The sequence below is a fragment of the Anas acuta genome, chromosome 1 (assembly GCF_963932015.1).
Source record: "Anas acuta chromosome 1, bAnaAcu1.1, whole genome shotgun sequence".
NCBI classification, from domain to species: domain Eukaryota; kingdom Metazoa; phylum Chordata; class Aves; order Anseriformes; family Anatidae; genus Anas; species Anas acuta.
Genome location: NC_088979.1, coordinates 100,005,234 through 100,027,238, shown reverse-complemented (window position 1 = coordinate 100,027,238; position 22,005 = coordinate 100,005,234). Strand labels below are relative to the sequence as shown.

At 33.2% G+C, this 22,005-nt stretch overlaps 1 protein-coding gene across 5 annotated transcripts in view; it reads left to right on the top strand.

Moving 5' to 3' along the window:
- Positions 1 to 22,005, top strand: part of NCAM2 (neural cell adhesion molecule 2) — a 290,357-nt gene that overhangs the window by 214,799 nt on the left and 53,553 nt on the right. For 4 of the 5 annotated variants that reach the window (XM_068690047.1, XM_068690063.1, XM_068690055.1 and 1 more), the window contains exons 12-13: positions 6,572 to 6,745; positions 21,550 to 21,669. In XM_068690047.1, the coding sequence (XP_068546148.1) occupies positions 6,572 to 6,745; positions 21,550 to 21,669 (294 nt within the window). Of the gene's footprint in view, positions 1 to 446; positions 508 to 6,571; positions 6,746 to 21,549; positions 21,670 to 22,005 lie in introns of those variants that run through there. The other variant, XR_011098756.1, reaches the window with a different exon arrangement.

The window sequence follows — 22,005 nt, the reverse complement described above, 5'->3', positions numbered from 1 at the left end:
CTTTCAAAATTTAGATTTGCAACCATAGTGATGTGTATGACAGAACCATACCTGCTCACTGTAATTATACAGAGCTACTAAATCAGCCTGAACTCTGGATACTGTCATTTAAATCTTTCACAGAAATTGAAGAACTGCAACCTATTCAAGGTTTTACACTGAAAGGTGCCATTACTTGCAAAATGCTGAGAATCTTCAGTGCTTATTGAAGGCTTATTTACGCATGCTCAGCACCTGACTGGTAGTGATCAACCTTTGAAAATACCATGAGTGACATCCTCTTTTCTCATTGCTTAAGCATTTAAATTGGTGTGTGAGTAACATGTAAATTACAAGAAGATCCACAGTCTTTTTCGTTTCCTGCCACTGCAAATGAATTGCCTCACATCACATCCACAGCTTTTGTTTTAGAAGTCTACTTATACTCTGTTTTTTCTCTATGACAGGCTTAGGCTTTGACAAGCAGGTGAGCTTGGCAGATTGTCCCAATGGCTTTCAGAGCCTGAGGTGAGCACAGATATTCCTAGATTTGCACAGATCAAGTTTAGTTGTAGATAATGTCAAATGTCAGTATGTAGTTAGATTATATTAACTAGTAAAGCATTTTTTCCTTTTTGTTGAGATCTCAGTATTGTTATTTCAAATGCTTTTGGGTAGATTATTAGAAAACTGTATGGCTATCAATGATCTAATACAGTGTTGTTGGAATAGATAATTTACTATCTTAAAATGGTAAATGTTAAAGTTATGACACAGCTAAACTGGATTTTTTTTTTTCAATTTTTTCCTTTAGATATTGAAGTGTATTTTGCACATGACAGTATAAAGATAGACTGAATCTATCCCTAAATGTAAACCATGATTCACCTCCAAGGTTCTCATGGTCTTAGTTACTCTAGACTTTCCTTTCCCCTTCTTCCCTCTATTCTGGGACAGCAAAGGGGTTGAAAGTTCAAATGAATCATTGATTTGCCTTTTTGCCTCAGTCTTTCTTTCAGTCTTTCTTTCTTTCAGCACATAGGAGAATACTTTTATTTTTGATGAAATTTGAACATCATGCACATCATGCCTGGAACTGCAGCTATGCACAGAGACTTACAGTGACATAGTGTTAACAGCAACAACTGTTGGCAGAAACCACACCAATAAGAAATGCATACAGTTTGCAAATTAGTTACATCATACAGCTCTGATGATGAATTACAAACTTGTCTTGCTAAATCATGCATTTCATGTTTTTCACAGTTTACTATAGAATACCAAGAATCTTACAGCATTTAGGAAGCGGTAACACTTCCTAAAACTTAACGTTAATGGTAACATATGATAAAACTTAAAGAAATGAGAGATGCTATATCTGTTTCCTTTCTAAATGTTACAGAGAATCAAAATGGAAAATTAAAATGCATACAATGTCAGTAGACATCAAGAATTCCCAATTAATCAAATTATCAAATATATCTTAAGTCTCCTGTATACACAGAAAGTCAGTGAAGATGGGGATTAACGACATCAAGAGCAAATGAAGACATAGGAAAGACAACAAATGAGCTTCACAGAAATTATATCCTGTAAATAGTTTTATGGAATCAGTTGATGTTCAAGATTTAAAAAGGTTGATCCATGTACAAGAAGTACAGCATCAAATTTAGCAGTTTACTGATCTAGATTTTTGGTGCTGGCACTTTGGGACTGGTTAATGGATGTTGTTCCTTGCTTTTCCATATATTCCTGTTTTTACAGGTAAAATAAAATTAAAGAAATGGGACTTTGTTTTCCCTGGAATATAATACAACAATACAACAAAGGAAGATAGTCATGTTCTGTGCCAAAACAGTGCTTTGGGGTCTTACTGACTGTTTTAGAATTGCCGGGCTGCTTTTTTTTTTTTTTTTTTTTTTTTTGTGTGTGTGTGTAACTTTTACCTTGCTGCTGCCTAATGCCCATTTACCTTCATAAAACATAGGCAGATCTAAAATCTAGATCTCAGTCCTAAACCTTACCATGTGCATCTTCCATATCAGCATCAGCTAAAGGAAATGTAATAGCAAAAAACATCATAATGTATTCAATAAGCATGTGTGTGAAACTGTCAACACTACAATTGTTTTTGCTTTGTGTGTGTGTATCTTATTTTTATTTACTATTTATGCATTTATATGAGAGCTGTGGTCCTGATTCCTTATCCGTTCCTTATTTTTCCAGAACTCCCAGTGATGTGATAAAATAAATTTATGGTAGTTTTCCCCAATCAAAGACATCAAGGCAAGACTGGACCTTATCTGTACATTTAATATATATATTTTTTTCCATTCTAAGGATGCAAAAGCATGAACTATTTCACCAAGATCTGTGACTCCAAAGATGTATTCCCTACTGCATCTCTTTCCCTGCTGTGCTCCTGATAGTACTTATATTCAGCCTTTAGACATAGCTACTTTCACTCAGTATATATGCCAGACGTATGGAGTCAGGAAAAGCTGCAGAACTGTAGTAGGAATGTGTTGACAGGAGATAATGAGACAAGAACTAACTGGAAGATAAATCTCTGACCCCACAGCGTACTCCCACACCATCACTTCTTTCCTCCATTTATACCAGGACTGCTAAACTCACAGAAATAAAATTATTTTCTTCCATAAAACTATCCGAAAAGTAGCTTGAAAAGAAAATCTCTGGTGATAAAGACTGGTCTTTTATTGAATGGGTTGAGTAAAATGTAATAGACTTGAAAGACTATTTACATAGCTGTGGAGATAAATATGTACTCATAATTCCATGTGTATTTCTCTATCAGCTGTAGTACTTTTTTGGAACTAAACCAATTTATACTTAATTAAGGCCAATGCATCACAAAGTTCATTTGTGCTAACCAGCTTTATGCACTGAGTACCTTATATATTAAGCACAATTTTCCACTTAATATTTTGGGGTTTTAAGTAATTCTTTGACATCATACATTAGCAGAGAAATAGTGTGGAAAGAACACAAAGTTGACTAAACATCTGAAACTTTTTTTTTTTTTTTAATGACATTATAATTTATAGGCTGAACTGTTGTTCAATTATCCCATGTTTTGAAAGCAGTTTAACACCAAAGATATCAGCGGAACTTCTAAAGAGGCTATACCTAAATCTGTCCTATCGTTAAATGATAATATAAGAGAAATCCCACACTTCAGCTTACATCCATAACAGTATATGAAAAAAAGTAATCACTGCCCATAGCTAAATTCTTAGAAGATTCATTGGTTGGTTTGGTTTGGTTTTAGAAAGTAAAAGAACAAGAAGCATCCACAGTTCTGTCCTTCCAGGGGCAGACTTCAGTGTACACAACCTTGCAAATTATTCTTTACTCCTGCTAAACATTGAGCTAAAGCCTTACAATTCTAACAGAAAAATCATGGCACTGTTCCAGATAATTTCAGCTGACAGGGAAGAGAGAGCTCAAATGCTGAAGTGTTTAGGTAGATCAGGACCAGAGAGCTGTTTACTTTGCATGATCAAATTCACACTCAATAGAGAACTACTAAATTAGATTCAGTTCATTATGCTGCTAATGATCTTCTTTGGGAAAAATGTTATAGATTTACCTAATCTGAAGGAGTTGGTAGGTATTTCGCACTTTTTCAATGGAGTCACTATTATTTGTTTCTTATTTTGACTAGGAATGTGTATCCTGTTATATTTTCTTCAGGTGATTAATTCTTTCTTAAAATAAAATACTGATGTAGTTCAACTCTGAAAATTGTATAAAAGTTTCCTTCACATATATGGGTAGCATATATATTATGGGATGTATATATAAAATAATATTGTGGATACATTTAACAATGAGTTTTAAACACATAGCATTATGCTAGTTATGCAAAATATTTTACTGGGTTTTCACTGGAACTTTATTTTTTTTTTAATACCAGATAGAACCATATCTTCATTTTGCAGAAATTATTCTTGAATCTTCAGTGAAGAATGTAAGGTTCCTTAAGGATGTCTGCTTCCTATGCCATGTTTATTATAGTTAATCATATGCAGACATAAACACACAAGGAAAAGAGATCTCCTTTTGAAATTCAGGAATAGAATGGATATGTAAATAAAGTGTATTTGATTCACATCATTGACCAAAAAATTATTTTGATCCAAACTGAAACAACAGTGAATTGACTCATAAAAAGAGCATACAAAAAGTAACATGAAACTAATCTCAGTGAAATTAAATATTCATTCAACCTTATACAAAATAATTTGTTTCTATTTTGAGCTCTTTTAACAACAGAAAAGGAAGTAAAGGTGTTTAGGAACTATTCATAATACTGTACATATCCATAGCATCTTTTAGCTCACAATTAGTTAAGGCCATTCATCTTCAGTACTGGAGAGCCATATTCATCTCTGCATGCAGGTGGTATCTGCATCTCTCATACAGTTGTATGCTACTTTACTTTGGCTATCCTGGCCTTCTTTGCTGGCATAGTTATGCTGGATTTTTCCCTCTCTTGTCGGAACAGAATGAGAAGGACAAAAGAAGCTGTCCACAGGACAGTACTTAAGTTACTAATGCTAACAGGAAAAAGCTTAGTGATCTCAGCTGTAATGAGAATCTGGAGGAGAAAGATCAAAATTTGGTTCTAATCCTTATCCGCTCCTGAATTTGGGATCAATGATTACTTAGCAAGCAACTCACAGAACTAGTTTTTCTTGTGAGTGATCATTAAAAAATAAAATAAAAAATTTTCAACATACTTTCCTTTTCTTAGAAAACAAGCCACCTTTTGATCAATTTTAGTTTAAAGTATGGATATTTTGATTACCTATGCAAAGTATTAAGCATCGTTTTCAAAAAAGATTCAAAACCTAGTTCTCTTTTCTCCTTGACGTATAGCTTATTTGGTTATATTCTGCCATGTTCTGTTTGATTCATGTTCTATGAATCTTGAATTCCTTTCTGTAGAAAAATACAACTTCAATAAGAAGGGTGAAAATGTCCTGCAACATCCCATATCCTGATGATAGAAAAGCTTCCTTGAATAAGAAGGTATTTGAGGGTTTGAATCCCTCAAGATGAGATTTGCATTCTGCCCCAATCTTCATGGATTCATTTAGTTGTCTTTAAGTAAAAGATATGAAAAATACATCATTGTAAATACATCTATGCTGTTTTTAAACCAATGAGCACCAAGCATTTGAGGTTTCAGGAGACCTGTAGTCAGAAATGCTAACTGCCAGAATTCACAGAGGTATGATATTAGCATTCAGACACTCTGCTAAGAGATTTTTTTTTCAGGAAAAATGTAGGTACCAGATTATTGAAAGGTTAGATAAATCAGAGCATCTTTGACAGGTGTCCTCCATGAGAATTCATGGCCGAGTGTGTCCTAAAACCCATTCTTAATATTTTATAACAATTTTTGGCTCATTTTCATTCAAGTACCAGTACTGGCTGAAGTTCAGATTGATTCTTTTTTTATTCCCAACTTCCTGACAGCCCTTGAATACAGACTACATTTTATGTAAATGGCTCAGTACCCACTGATCGAATGATCAGCTTTGGCTCAAGCTCTTGCTTTTCTTTATAAACATACTTTCCATACCAGAGAGAAAAAAACAATATAAAATCTGTAAGTGGATATGCAAATAAATGTCAAATGTATTAGAAGAGAATATGTAAGTATTTCAAACCCTTGATTCTCAGTCCACAGAACAAAGAATTCTTCATAGTATTTTCAGTACACATTTTTGTAATTATTACATTTTATAACCTAGGACAATTAGAAAAGTTAGTCTTTTGTCTTCTCTTTGATAGATCAGTCATACACTGTAAGAGTAAGATAATGTTTCCGTTTCGGAGGATGACCCTAAGGTTAATTTTTCACCTTTATTTCATATCTGGCATTTCAACAGTACAAACACATACTTTATTTTCCTAGTTTTATTCTACTTTGAAAACAAAATGTTTTAACCTATTTTGTAAATATTTCTTAAACTGAAAAGAGAAAAGAAACCTTCTTTTAATATTTCTTGCTAGTAGGTTCGAACTCAGTCTATTTAAAAAAAAAAAGGGGGGGGGGGGGAAGAAAATATATATATATATATGTTCAGCTGTGTTTTAGATTTTCATGAAAATGGCCAAATGATTTCTACAGCTTCTCGTCATTGTCTCATTTAGAAGAATTCAGTCTCTGAATGATCTATTTAGCCAGAACTGTTCCTGTTGTTAAATATGATTTGTTTGTTATTCTCCTTTACATAATTATATAGTAAACTAATCAATCAGCATTTACATTTGCCTCTGACAAAGTTAGCTATTAAAAAAATCATATTATAAAAGACAGACAGAAATGAAAAATGTTTGTCATGACTTTGCCATACAATAAAATTAATGTAGCTTTCTTACAGCTTCATATTAGAAAGCTAAAGTTGTTTATCTAAAGCAAACATTATTTCATCACATTCAATATTTTCTTTCCCCTTCAAGATGCTAAGGACACTTCCTGGGGTAAATTATCAACTGTTAGTTTAGGTCTGCCTAGTTGCTGTTGATTATTAAATTGATGTTTGTACTTTTCTAGATGTGCCATCAAATCCTTATGGAGTACGGATTTTAGAGTTGTCACAAACCACTGCCAAAGTTTCATTCAATAAGCCAGATTCACATGGAGGTGTGCCCATTCATCATTACCAAGTGGATGTAAAAGAGGTAGCCTCAGAAACCTGGAAGATAGTTCGCTCCCATGGAGTTCAAAGTAAGTCTACAAAAAAATAAATTGAAGTATTTTAATTGAACGAATATCAAAGAAAAAGAATTCAAGTGTGTGTTAATTGATCCTTTGTTTCTCCATTATTCCATTTCTCCATACATAGTCCAGTGATTGTATCTTCAGTTGATGTTAATAAAATCAGACCTCCTAGCACCAGTCAGAACCTTGCTCTGATCTAATGTCAACAGTTAATTTCTAGTTTTACATAATTTTGATGAACAAATTTATGATTATTTCACATTTTTTCATTTTCATGTCAAGTAGAGACAAAGAATATATTTGAAGCTATAAATTTCAAAGATAGTAGAAGTCACAGAGGAGTTAGTTTGAGAATATGCATTACATACGCAATTAACTTAAAATTTTGAGTAAGCTATTACGTGATATTTTATCCTAGGGATTAACTACTGATTTTTAACAACTTAGCAATTTTTCTACATTTCTACATCTTTGTTATATCTGTTTCAAAAGCATACCTATAAAGTACTGTTCAACAAGTGATGCATTGTATACATTTGTTGGATATTATATTGTTTTCTATCTATTGTATTGGTGGGGATGTTATAAATGTGTCCAGTTCATTCCCAGGTCTATGCCGTCTTTTCACTTTTCTAAAGGCAGAAAATAGTATAAGCCTCCTAGAATAGACAAGTTATTTGTACATGCCCAAGGAGGGTATTTAGAAAGATTAATATTAACGAAATACTTTTACCGGATAAGTAATCCCCTGCATATTTACCCTCCAGTGTTTTTAACAGGTAGTGCAAGCTAAAGCAGCCCCAACGGTCTTAGGATGTATACAGCTAGAGATGAATTGTTTTGCAGCTATCACCACTGTGAGGGGAGAATAAGTGTAGGATATGATCTAAAGTGATGATGATAAAAATGATAAAAAATGATAAAAAATGATAAATGATAAAAAACTTCTTTCTCTTTCACATCCCATCATTCACACACAAAAAAATCTCCAATTACAAAAAAAAAAAAATGTTTCAAAAAAACATACATATAATTAACAAATATTCAAAGAAACATGACTTTTTATTTTAAAAATGTGTATTGTTTTTCTTAACAATACACAATAAATATTATTATAAAGGTAATAACTAAATCACTAATTTAGCACTAATTTTAGTTCAGTATAATGTGTATTTTTCAGTACTAGAAGACCAAAAGAAGACAATGTGTTTCCCCTAATGGCAGGACATGTATTAATGGGTATTGGTGTACCTCTTCCCTTTTAATGTTATGTTTTGGACCACATTTGAGACTTGTTTTCCCTTAGCTGTTTTCTTCAATAAATTGGCAATATATTTCTCTGATAATATATATATATATATATGTATACTTTATATTTCTCTGAATTTATCTATGAACTACTGTGATAGAAAAGTTACTTCAGAATTTATTTGCGAAGCAGGAGGCATCTTTTGTAAAATTTGTTGATTCTACACTACATAATTTGATAAGGAAATCAAAAGGGATCAAAAAGGCATTTATCAGAAGCTCTTGCAGATATTCCATAATAAGTTAAAATTTTGTTCTATTTGTATCATACTATATGGCCAAAACAGAAAATAGATAGATAGATAGATAGATAGATAGATAGATAGATAGATAGATAAAAGATTAATTGCCAAAGCAAGGACTGAACAGCCCAGAGTAGAAAAGGTCCTCCAAGATGGAGACAGCAAAAAACAGTACTAATGTATTTTTTATGACAATACTGTTAACTGTAACAGGAGTCTTTCTGAAAAAAATCATCCTTTCCTGTTTCCTGAGAGGGTTTCAGCAGGTCTTCTAAAACATCCACTTAAACCTCTCTTCATTCTTTTTGGGCATATTTACATTTTTATGCTAGGTGACACTGAGAACTCTTCTGAATCCCTATTTTCAGTTCACAAAAGCATTTATAATGAAGCTTTTATTAGAGTGAAGGCTTTTAATTTTTTTCTTTATCCTTCCTTAAGACACTAAAGATACTTGTAAGTCTATTGAATGATAAAAAATGTTACATGCTTTAGAGGCAGTTTCTCATTGTGCTTAAGTAGCTAATGACCACTTTCCTGCAATACCTCAATACCTGCTTGGCTGAGTGAGGTTTGAGGTTTGAGTTTATACTACATGTAGTTAGTACTCTGTGTTACAATTTGTAGTTCAGTCATCATAATTTCTATACTTGGTCAATATTCTTTAATGGAAACAAAATCACTGTTTTTGTCTGTTCAAATTTTTGAGACAGGTTTATGGTTAAGATTCAGATATAAGCACTTTTACACAGGTATAGTTAACTGCTTGCATAAGTCGAGTAATGATGCATATATAATGTATGACTCATTATTTTTTTCCTAGCAACCTGTGATAAACCATGCTGCAATTTCACAGGATTGCTTTTGCTCAGATTGATTTAACTCAGGAGCAATAAAACAGTACTGCAGCCCTTTCTTGCCACAGTGTAGGTAATGTGTAAATTCCAAGATTGTCTTTAATGGGGAAAGGCAGAAGATCATACATGCTGGAGAAAGTAGTGCCTGAAAGACTGTTAGTCTTCCAATACAGAGACTGTCAAGGCTGAAGTGGGTCTTCTGGTCCCCCTGTGTTGTGACCAGGTGGAATGTTGTAGTTGTCTTCATACAGTCAATAAAGAATAGCTATAAACTGATAAAATGAACAAAAGATATATTTTTAAATGAAACAAACATCATGTCTACAGAAGTTAGTTTATAAATAAAGTGTTAGCAAATGATTGATGTTTCAAAAAGTTTTTGAAAGGAACTGCTACTAACACTAACAAGTAATTAATTTTCTCATAATTATGACCTAATAGCCATGTATAAAGCCTTCTAGAAGTAGGATTATAACTGTTTTTATTTATATGAAAAATCCTAACTGAAGCTGTTAGGCCTTCTTGCAAGTTTAATTAGGAAAATTAAGCAATATGAAATGAATTCTGTACAAATCTGTTCAAATAGCTTGCAATTTGTTTCATCTGAGATGCTTGTTGCCCATTTCTTCAAAGTATCCCTCAGAAGTTGGCTTTTTTCTCAAATTGTACTAGTTTGAAATGTTTTCTGATCAAATTAAGGAGAAAATTCCAGAGTCCTAGAGCTGTATCCAAGAATATCTGCTTCCCTATTCTCTCTCCTTTGTCTTTTATAATGAAGATTTCATTTGAAAAGCTGCACTGATTGCAGCTATTGAAGGAGAGCACAAAAAGTGAAGCAATCATTCTGATACGCAAACTTCAGGCTATTTAGGGATTTAAAAGTCATAATCAACACTAGCATAGTTCGCCAAGAGATCAGCGAGCAAATGGTAGACAGATTTTTCTGTTCTTACTAGATGCTCTGCTGAATATGAAAATTGTCTTGTTACAAGTACGCTTCAGCCCTATAGTCCCAGGGTATGGTCCATGGGGCAGGGCTCTGGAGGCTTCCACGGGTGGCCATGCAAGGTCTGCAGGCAGGCCCTGTCCCACCACCCCACCAGCTGCAGAGCCACCCAGCACCCCATGAGTCAGCCCCAGCACCTGGCACTGGGCACCGGGAGCTCCCTGGTACCAGGGCTGGGCCTTGGCTAGGCCAAGCCAGTCTGTGGGTCCATATGTGGGCCTGGATGGTTTGGCCCATGGCTGGGCAGGGCAGGGCTGCGGGGGGAGATGGAGCCTGGCCCACCAGTGGCCTGAGCCTGGGAAGGGTAGGGAGTCCCATATGTATATGACTGAGTATATGACTTATGAAAATGTGGTAGTTTTTTTTTTTGTTGTTGTTTGTTTGTTTGGTGTACATACAGCTCAGGTTTTTGGGTAATGCTAGTGAACTTCAGTTTTTGTCTTCAAGCAAGACTTTTTGATAGTCTTCAGATGAGCAGACATTCTTTCAAAAGACTTCACACTTTCAAAAACTCACACTGTATGATTTTCTATTTCTATTCTTTTTTATGAGATTTCAGAAACACAAATAAGAAATTCTTATGTTAAAATATAACAATTACTTCTTATTGCCATGGAGAGGAAATCTAATATATAGTTTAATTACCATTCTCATGTACTACATCTTACACTGTAAGTTTTATACTATACCCTTCATTGTACTAATGAATGAAATTGGACCCAGTTTCTTATTAAGGACTTTCTGGTAGTGTAACAATGCTTCACCATTAAACTAGGAAGAATGTCAAATGGACATCTGAGAGATAAGAATAAATTAATAATTTTATTAATGGGCCCAATGACTCCGTAGAGTATGGCAGCCTAGTTTGTAGATCAAACAAATAAATTGCAAATATTTTGGTAGGGTTAGTCAGCATCCAAAATTGTTTTAATAGTTAAAAATCTTCAAGACATTAGCATTTAGTGCAAGCAGCAAAAGCAGAAGGAAAAAATGCTCATTAGCCTCTTACAGTGGGAACATATATTTTTAGTAAGTATTTGAGACACTCAATTCCTTGGCATTGCTGTCAGGTTTGGCTCTCTATGACGAGAATTTTCATCACATTCAATTCTAAAATGACACTTTCTATTCCTAAGGAGTGTTTCTACATTTCTGGAATATCACGTGTGTACTCCAGAAATTTAGAAGTACATGACGTCTCAGAGATTTTTGTACATTTTAAATAATGTCATAAGTTATAAGGAAAACATTTCTGGGTTGTGAATTCATCTTTACAATCTGGTTCTTCATTTATCTGACCTGCAGGCAAGCACTCTAAGACCAAAAATTGGATGAAAAAAAAAAAAAAAGCAAACCACCAGAATGTGTTGTAATTTTATACTGAACTTGTACCACAGCAAATGATATGCAATATGGAGAATCTTAAAATTTTACATTGATTATAATACTGTTAAATTGACTTGAATGAGTGGTTTAATTTAAGAAATTGTCTGTAATCAATAGGCAATAATTTATTGCAGTAAAAATAAATTGCATAAACTATAAAAAAGGATCATTCCCTGTATCAGATATGATACTATTGCTGGGATTCATGGGATCTCTTTTTCAAAAGAAGCTATGTTTATCTTGATTCAAGATTAGTTTTCTCAACTTAAAACAGCTCTGAAAATTATCAGAATGTGGGACTGCATATATATATATTAACAAGCTAAAATGATATAGTTTGCAAGAATAATAAATTGTGTGAATAAAAAAGCCCTTAATTTTAATAAATCTTAATTCTTGGGATAATATGACAAGATACAATTTGCAATATGTCATAAAATTGAAAAAAAAAAAAAAAGTTTAAGAATGGGTGCAACTTATAAGCAATATAGATTACTTTTAAATGGTAAGAAAAAAAAAACTTACTCAAATTAGTTTGTGTGTATGCCTGCATGTATGTTAGTTATTCATCCCTCTAATTCTGTCTCTATACTACTTTTGGCCTCCATCCAGCTTAATCTTGGGTTTAAAAGTCTTGTGTGGATGGAAAAGTTGGATTAGAAATAAATATCTCAAAGTAAATTACATTGATGGATTAGAGAGACTGGAATGTGAGAAGTGTAAAGGGAAATCTAGGTTTAAGTATTTCAGGTTTTTATACAGACCTGAATCCTCAGGAGAATGAAATGTACTTTTCGCATTCAAAGGTGAATAAAATGTCATGAAAAGTAAAGAAAACCTAGAAAATTTACTTCACAACAGCTCATTGTGAAGCATGATTTTAAAAAAGATGCAGATTTGAAAATTTATAGAAATAAATGCAAGATATCTTGATCAGAAGAAGTGTGTATTAAATACGTCTAATAAAAATTTCAGTGGAAAGTCAGTTAATTATTATTAACAGTTAATCAGTTAATTAACACCATTTTTTTCCTGGTGTTCTTTTATTTCCTTTATTTCATGTTTTTTCCTGCTTTACTGACAACTCTTGGCTAGTCCCTGTTTAGACCTTTCCAAGCTTTGGTACACTCTCAAGTAGATTTGCAGTGAACATGCTGATCCAATATAAAGGTCTTGCTGATCTGGCTCCTAAGTGTAAATCTTGTTAAGAAAAGCGTTGTGCAATGCAATATTAGATGTGAATAGCTGATAAGTGAGATGCATGGTGCAGCTGCAAATTTTGCCTTTCAAATCAGTATTGTATTCATTTGCATCCGTTTTACATTGCCAATCTGCTTACAAAAAGGTAAAGCACATTTATGGAATATTTATGCATATACAAACTTCATCTACATTTTGTAATACAAAATAGCAAAGTCTTCTTAGAGGACAGAATATTCTGTAAGTATTGTCAAGGTCATTGAATGATGGAGTAACTATGAATGGAGTTTTCCTTCCATCACAAAATGGTTAGCAACAAAGAGATAGCACAGCCCTCTCTCTGTTACGTTTCATAATATCATTAAATAAAACTGCTTTTTGTCACTTCTCTCTCTACTCTTCATTATCCTTTGGTGAAATGAAGTGTTGCATGTAGGAAGAGGATAGGAAAGAAAAGTTATGAATGAAAATAATCTTTGCATATAAGAAGAAAAAAAAAAGTTGAAGTCATATTTATGTCAGTCTTGAGGTCTTTGTTTTCTTGCAGTGGTGAATGTCATTATAAAACATCTATCTGAGATCACATTTTAGCCCTTTTGCTTGTCACCCTAATTCAGTGTTGATGCCAGACCTTGATATAAAGCAGGGAATATATACACCATCTTTTAAAAGTTTAGGTAAAATCCAACAAAAAGCTACTACTTAGTCTCATAATGATTGGGATCCCCAGGATGCCCTTTTCTCCCTAAAAGAACCTCTTATTTTCTTGGTCATCTTCCAGTAAATAGTGCTTTTAGCTGTGATGGGTGTTCAAAAAGAGAAAAAAATGGGATGAATGAAACGATGTAAATGATCTTAATAAGAGCCTTAATTGCCCTTCTGCAATGAGATTAACAGTCATTCCTCTACTGCATAATGCAGTATAGTATATTCACTCAATAAAGTACTACTTACTTTAGAGGACTTAATTCTGTTGTCTATGTGTTCATATCACTAATAATGTATCAGTGACCTAGAAATTTTTGTTATATGAGAATTTTAAAATTAGTGTCCACAGAAAATAAATTTCATTTATGGAAAGGTTCAACTTCATCAGATTTTATATTTAGCAGTAAGTCTGTGAATTTTGTGTAATTTCTCCTATTAAAATTGCAGCAATTACAGTCATAAATATTTGATAATGAACCTTCTTGCTGGTATACTGAGAACATCAGTCATATGCTAGAAAGCATTTTGAACAATACCTTTTTTTTTGCAGGATTTTGGGAATATCTGGTAGTGGTCCAAATCCCCATTGATTTTACTCTATGTTTTATTGTCTCATAAAAAGTACTAATTGTAGGCCTTTGCAAGTGGCTGTCTGTTTCTTATATCAGTGGACTTGAAAATTAAGAGGTGTAGGATAGTTTTATAGCAGAGAAGAAAACTGGATTTCAAGAACCAAGGTATCATTCTTCTTAATTGTATAGAATCTGGTTTGGACTCCTGCCTGAAGCAAGACTGGTGCCAGTCCTGAATCAGGTCAGGCATGGCTTTGTCTGAGTCAGTCCAATCTCCATCCTTGGAGATTCAGACAAAGATTCAAGGATGGAGATTCCTCACCCTCTTGTTTTGGTGTAACCTCCTCAATGCTTAATTACTCTCCCATTGATAAAGTTTTTTCTGATGTATGGCATGGACATGCGAAAACTACAACTTATAGTTGTTGCCCTTACTATTCTCTTCGCCACTGTTGAGAAGTCTTACACGGCTGTTTGTATTCCGCTGTGAAGGGACTGTAGGTGACTGTTCAATCACCCCTTGACATTCTTATCACCGGACTAAATAAGCCTCAGCATCTACTTCTTCTAGAAATTTTCAGAGTAATTATGTAAAGAATGTTTGCTTTTGCAAAAATTGCACTAAAAACATCAGCATTAAAACTAATACAAATTTTAATAATATTGTTTCCTGACCTACCCTATCTTGCACACATATCAGAATAAGGGCGTGGAAATATCTTCAAATGTTTTTCAAGAAAAGAAAGTCCAAAGAACAGGAAGAACTGAGATTGATTATAGCTGCCAGATTTAACTAAATAACTAGATAACTAAATCCTAAACCCTCATCTTCCATATCCTGTTTGAGTGATCTAACCAAAGGTATTGGATCTGTGTTTGGGCAACTTTCTACGGTAGGTTTTCTTTAAAAGCCAAAGTCATTGAAGTGTCAAACATGTTTTCAGTGGGATAACAAAAACATTTTGTGTTAAATTTTAAATGAAAGGACTGTGTTTTTTTCTTTGTAGCAGGAGATTTAACCAAACATAATTTGAAGATTTCAGTGTAGGTAACATGCCCAATGCTTGGAGATGAAGAAAGGACAAATGAAAGTGTACAGCTATAGAAAGCTATAGGATAAACTTAAAATTAGCATGATTTTGTTTCTTCTTAAGCTAAAACTTGTGTTTAACATCTAAATTCTATGTTACTGGAGTTAAGAACCAAAATCTACCAAAAGTAAATCTTAGTTGCACAGACTTGTTGATAGGACAAGAGGCTGCCAAGTACAAGTGGCAGAATTTGTTCTAGAACATTCTATATTCAAATAGATCCAACACAATAATTTAAAAGAAGATATCCTGATAATATGGGGTCTGGTACTAGTGGTAGTAATATATTTTGTAAGCCTGTGGCCTAAAAATTTTACATGCCTACTTGCCTTTTTTTTTTTTTTTTTTTTCTTAAAGCATTTGAGAAAATGCATCAGTTGATAAACAGTTCGTGCAAGTATGTTTCTATTTTGAATCAAGTTATGTGAACAATTTACTGGTATAATGATCCATCTCAGTAGGTTTTGTTCCAGAAGTGTTTCTCTGAGGATTTTTTTTTTCTGAACTCTGTGCTATACTGTGATTTCGATTAAATACAAAATGAAATTTGCTTTTTAAAAATAGCAACTAGAAAATTAACTTGGAGTTAGAAAGTCTTCTAAAGAATACCTATTCATTGCTACATCATAAGTGATGTAAAATGATAAAATCCTTCTTCTGAATTCGTGTTTGTTCAATATATTATAAACTCTGTTGTCAGTCTACTAATGTGCTTTTTTCTGAGGAGTTTGTAGTGCTTATTTTGTTTTCATTAATGTATAGCACCATACATTTTATAACTATAATTCTCCCACACGATTATTTCATTTTATTAGTTTTATTTCAATAAAAATAGGTATCAAAGGTAATCGTCTGGATGGCTATAGGTCTATGATCTTCCTGGTTTAATTTGTAAACCCAGCATCTCAGAATCCTAGACAATACAATACAATATTTGGAGGAGTTTAACAGGGTAATTGTGTTTTGAGGGCTGTTCACAAAATATTTTTACCAAGTGCACTTTTAATATCAACCTCTGAGAAGTACTTTATAATGAAATAATTAATTCAGTAACATGAATAATATCTGACCTACAATATTATATATCTTTATTCACAGGTAATTAACTTATATTCACAATTAATTAAGCCACTACAACCTTTATTGCAAAGGAATGAAATAATTATATGTTATAGTGCAAAGACAGATAATGATGACAGTCATTCTCTCCGATTTTTAAAATGGTTGTGTCCTTTTCTGAGTATACATATCAGGGTGTGACTTAAGCCTGGATCCTGTCTCCATAGATATTGATGGAATTTTTGCCAATAATTTTGGTATCAGTGGGAATGGCTACAAATATATATGTATTTTTCCCATATAATGTACCACTTGAAATGTTTTCATTATTATAGTTCTTTTTTTGTATGTGTTAGTTGAATTCTGACATTTATAGCCAGATGTTGAATCAGTATTTATGAAATTAATTGTTACTTAGGCAAGGCAGACAGATGGAACTGAGGCAGCATGACTATTTCTGCATATGAATAAAAATGTTGCTTATTGTGTTGCAAAAACTGTTTTTATGTTGTTTTTCCTGTATTTCTCTGCCTGTGGCAAGTTCTAACTTCATTTTGCCAACAAGTCTGTGATCTAACTCTGTAAGCCTCGGGTAGAAAAATATCTTTTATGCCCTTCCTTCTATTGTGAAAACATGTAAATTAAACAAAAATATGTCGCTTATGCCAAGGAGACAGGTTCAGAGAGAAATTCCTCACAATGTGTGACATCTGCAGATATAGGATGGATTTGTACAGAACCTTAATACCATGCTACCATAGGTTACTCACTGCTCTCCTCCCATGTCCTTTTTCTTCTTTTCTTAAAAGAAATTGAGTTATCTCCACAAAGAGAAAACTGTTTAAGGTCCATGAAAAATGCTATTCATTTTTTCCTCTGAAAGAGATTCAGGTATTTCCAGGGGACTCAGGTTTTCCTTGAGATAGTCAAAAATGACTATCAAAAATAAGTAAAAGATGCAACAAAATTTAGCTGAATCGAAACACTGCACTTATTAACCTGCACTGAATTCAGTTTGCATAAGTAATGGAGATTCAGACTAGAGGGAAAGAAATAAGAAAAATCCTTCAAAGAATCTGTAATGCTTCTTTGACAGAAATTTTGCACTGCTGCCATTATCTGAAATATTTATTACTGAAGATGATATTTCAGCATGATGTGTCTCAGCTACTGTGTTTCAAAATAAATTTATGTCCTACTTTAGTTAGAGCTGTCATCCTCAAAGGATTGAAATCAAAACTAGGAGAAGAGCATTTTTCTATGCAACAGGTAGCTCTCCAATGAGTATTGATGTAATATTTCTGTTAATTAACCTCATGTAAGATCTACTTTGGGATTAATGTAGTGTAACTACATTATTAGTTCCTCAACCTTCCTTACTTTGGTGGTGACTTATGTAATATATTGCAGTCCTTAAAGATTTCTGAGCCAGGTTTCCTTTGGTGAAAACACGATTTAATATACCAGGCATTTCCCATCTAATTGTTCTGTAATAAGGTAATGTAAAAAACCTACCACTGGACTAGAAAATAAGCTGTTGATTTTTGTTTTGTTTTTACTGAGTCGGATTTATGGTACAATTTATTTCACAGCAAATCATCAGATATCATTTTTGTATGTTTCATCTTGGTAGCAATTAATATTCTGCAGTAAAACTTTCCTATCTGAAAAGCTTATACTCAGTATTTGAAATAGTTAGACTATTAAGTATGGAGTTCTGAATTTTGGTCTATTCATTCTATCTAATATCTAATATTCCATTTTTTGTGGCTTTTTCTTTCTTTTTTTTTTCTGTAGTGCATTCATCCTTTAATGGTTTAGATCTGCTTACAAGTTAGAAAACTCTATATAGTAAAAAGCAAGGGCTTTATTTTTAATACTATGTAATCTTTAGTTTTCTTGTCACAGACCAAGTCAGAATTAATTTTTCTGTTTGGTGAGTTTTAATTCTCTGTGGTTGTTCTGGCTTTTTAAAAATAATTTGCTACAGAATTGAAACACTATTTCTTGCATAACTTCTCCAAATATATATATATATATATATATATATATATATATATATATATATATTTTTTTTTTTCTGTTTTAAACTCTCTATACAGTATAAGAAAATAAAACCATAATACTGGTAACTTGCTGTGTCATGATCTCCTGCAAGAGTAACAAGTGATTTTCAGCCTCCCTGTCTATCTTCTTAAAAATTGAAAGTACAAATGCTGTTGAGCAGCATGGTACTTGAGCTCTGCAATGCCTACAGAGTTCACAAGAAAATCTTCTGTTTTTCCTTCTAATAGGAGTAGTTCTTCCAAGTCTACTCTTCAATGTAACTGTGTGAATAATCCCAGAAAAATTAAAATGGAATGCTTCAGAGAAAGCATGAAGATGCTGTGATTAGGAAGACAATATAAAAACAGAATCAGATAGATAGAGGAAGTACAAAAAGACTCAATGTGATTAAAGAACGTCAGTTCTTTGGGATGTGATATATGCCAGTGAACGTGCCAATGGCATAATTCACACATATGGTATGCAGTGGACTATTTTTTTCACATTCATATACTGAAAATGAAATTCACATATTTATTTCAGAATATGATTTGAAATTTTACTGGCAATTACTTCAATGATCATTGAAAACTGAAACATCCATTGTGGCCAGGACTATGGGCTCCTCTAAGAGTTTAATTTGCATATGGAGAGATGAATACGTTGATTTTGTAACAGATAATACAAGGACAGGTACATATCTTAAAAAAAAAAAAAAAAGGCAAATTATTTTATTAAGTATTTGCTTTCATTCTAAACATATTTCAAAAAAGTAAAACACTTAATAAGCAGTGAAAACTTTCACTGCTCTTAGATTACTTTTAAACCCTGCATTTTTGTGACATAAAATGGGATAGTTCCTTAATCTTTCTCAATTATTCTAGGTTTTCAATTGGAGTATTTAAAGTATTCTGATCAGTTATGGTTCTTTGCTTTGCTTTCCTGGAGAACATGCTTATAACTTTTCTCCTGTTTATAAAATATGTCCACATCATGTCATCACTGATACCAAGTGGTTCTAGTTCTTGAGGGCATATTATGCCATCAGATTTAGTTGGGTTAATTTCATAAATGTATTTGTAAGAATCATTGTATCCAGACACATAGTGCTGTTCAGGGGATTATAAAGTAGACACTAATTCTTTAAATACTGCATATATAAGTAATTTTATTCATTTAGATAGGCCCCAGGAGTCACTCAAGTGTTTATAGAATTGGATCCTTAGGTTTTATGTAGTTAACACGTTCGTGTTTTATTAAGCGTAGACTCATATCCATACTTTGATGTTGTTTAAATTTTAAAAGCATTTACAGTAACACTAATTTTTAGTATGCCCTAAGGTTTATTTTCAACGAAATTATCCAGCCTTGGAAAATAATCATGGCTGAAAAGCAAGCCAAACACAGCTACTGCTTGGTTGAGGTTTTAAATTCCATCTTACCATAGCTGAAAGTTATATGTCATAATCCTTCTCTTCTCCAAATTTGATTCTTATTCTCATGGTGGTATTTTGTTTTTTTTTTTTTTTTCACAAAATGGTTATACTTTATGGTTTGATATTTTTAAATCTCTTTAAAATGATTACGTTTTTTTTTGTTTTTGTTGCTGGAAAGCAAACAATTCTACTGTTTTGTTTACAATAAAATGGTTATTATTTTTTCAGTGGCAAATTCATGCAAAGTGCTCATAATAAACTGTGAAATGTGGAAGTTACTGTTTTTCCAAATTTCATTAAATACCTTTAGCTGCACATGTAATGGGACCTGTGTCTGCTGCAGAAACAAAATAAATAGAAATTCTAGTAAATCTGGAGTCAAAAGAATGTAAGAGTGCTGACAAATAATTCTCCTTTCATCAAATATAGAAAAGTAAACGTAAAGCAACTGTTGAAATACTAATTTATATTGAAAAAAAGTAAGTAATTTCCTTAAAAAACTGAGAAAGAGACTACTGGCTGAAGTTCTGTTTCCTCTTGTAAGATAACACAGCATCCGCTTTTCTGGGTAAGACGAATATTGTTGTGCTGCGACTAACGTCCATCCAGTTTATGTCCATTCCCTGATATGAATCTGACATCTGGGGAGCTGAGAGCTGGCAAACAGCAAGCGGTCAATTTCTGTGGAGACAGCAAAAGGAACCTTTTTTGCAAAGACGGGGTAATGGTCCAAGACCTCTTTATGGATCTAAGTTTCCATGTGCATATTCAGTGTTGGTATTAGTAATTTACATTACTATGATAATGTGCAGTACTGCATTCCCGTAGAGGATCTTGGAATTCAATATCCTTTTTCTGCATTTTGTTTCTGGATTTGTTGCTATGCGTTGTCAGCAACACTTTTCTTAGAGCTGTACAATATTATTTTGGGCAACATTCTCTGCCTCTTTTTCTGCTTCTGATGGCATTTACCGGCAGTGTTCTAGTGACATGTTCAGGTTCTGTGAAATATTGCTGCCAAGGCTTGAGTCTTGATTTTTGAAAGCACGGTACTTACTGAAGAACATGTTAGGAAACCTGGATGGTTGGACTTGACAATCTTAAAGGTCTTTTCCTACCTAAATGGTTCTGTGATTCTGCGAAACCACTTGAGGAGTAGAGGAAGGGATTGTATTGTCTCTCAAGTTACAGGAAAACTGTAAGACCAAAATTTGAACACATTTGCTTCCCCAAACACTCTTTTGTTATAATGTAACATGCATTTCCATACACCTCTTCCTGAGTATCTATAAACATACTTAATTCACTTTCAGATCCTTAGTAGGTAACTTGGAACTTTTCCTTTGATCATCATAAGCACCTGTCATTTTAGGTTGAACTGTCTGAACATAGCACCAGTAATTCACTACAGCTGCATCCAGGAGTATAGACAAAGGATGGTTAGTACTGCTCTCCAGTAAGGGAGAACTGGCAAGTCATGAACTGTTTGCATATGGCTTAAACATGCAGCAGATGCCCATTGCCATGTCGGAGCCAGGTTTGTGTCTCCTGTGCTCACAGTCTGAACGCAAAATAGCAATCCCTCATCAAGCTCCTTAATTATTGCCTATGACTTCTATAACACTGACATCAAATTCCTCCAGAAGCCTGAATTTCTCATTCCCAACAATGTTTGCATACAGATGAGAAAAAAAAAAAAAAAAAAAAAAAAAAAAGGTACTATTAGCACTCAGAAAAACAGCTAAGTTTGAAAACACTGGAATTGAAACTAAACTATTTGAAAATTGGACTCCGAGTAAAGCAGGTAAAGCAAAAAAAATAAAAATAAAAATGTATGGCTTTTTAAAAATGCATTGCTTCATCAAATTTTGTTTCTGTATTTTTTTCCCTTTCCTTTAGCAATGGTTGTTCTCAGCAATTTGGAACCAAATACGACATATGAAATCAAGGTAGCTGCTGTAAATGGAAAAGGGCAAGGAGAATATAGCAAAATTGAGATATTTCAGACCTTACCTGTCCGTGAGTAATACTTGTGCTATTAAATAAAAATGTAAATTCTTACTTGAGTATGTTGCTAATAATTTCAAGTATGATTCACTGTGGATAATATGGTTTACATTTATACACTGTGAAGCAGCATATAACATCAGTCTTCTCTATGTTGTTTCTCTGAAATTTTGTTTCTCTTATCCTCTCCAACAAATAATATGAATTAAGCTTAAATTGGATGGACTTAAATTATTTGTATTTTTGAGACATAGACAAATCTTCATGTTATATTCAAGAGCACAGAACATGAAATATACTAGATGAAGGACTTTTTCTCATTTATACACAGAGTATTACACACATCTG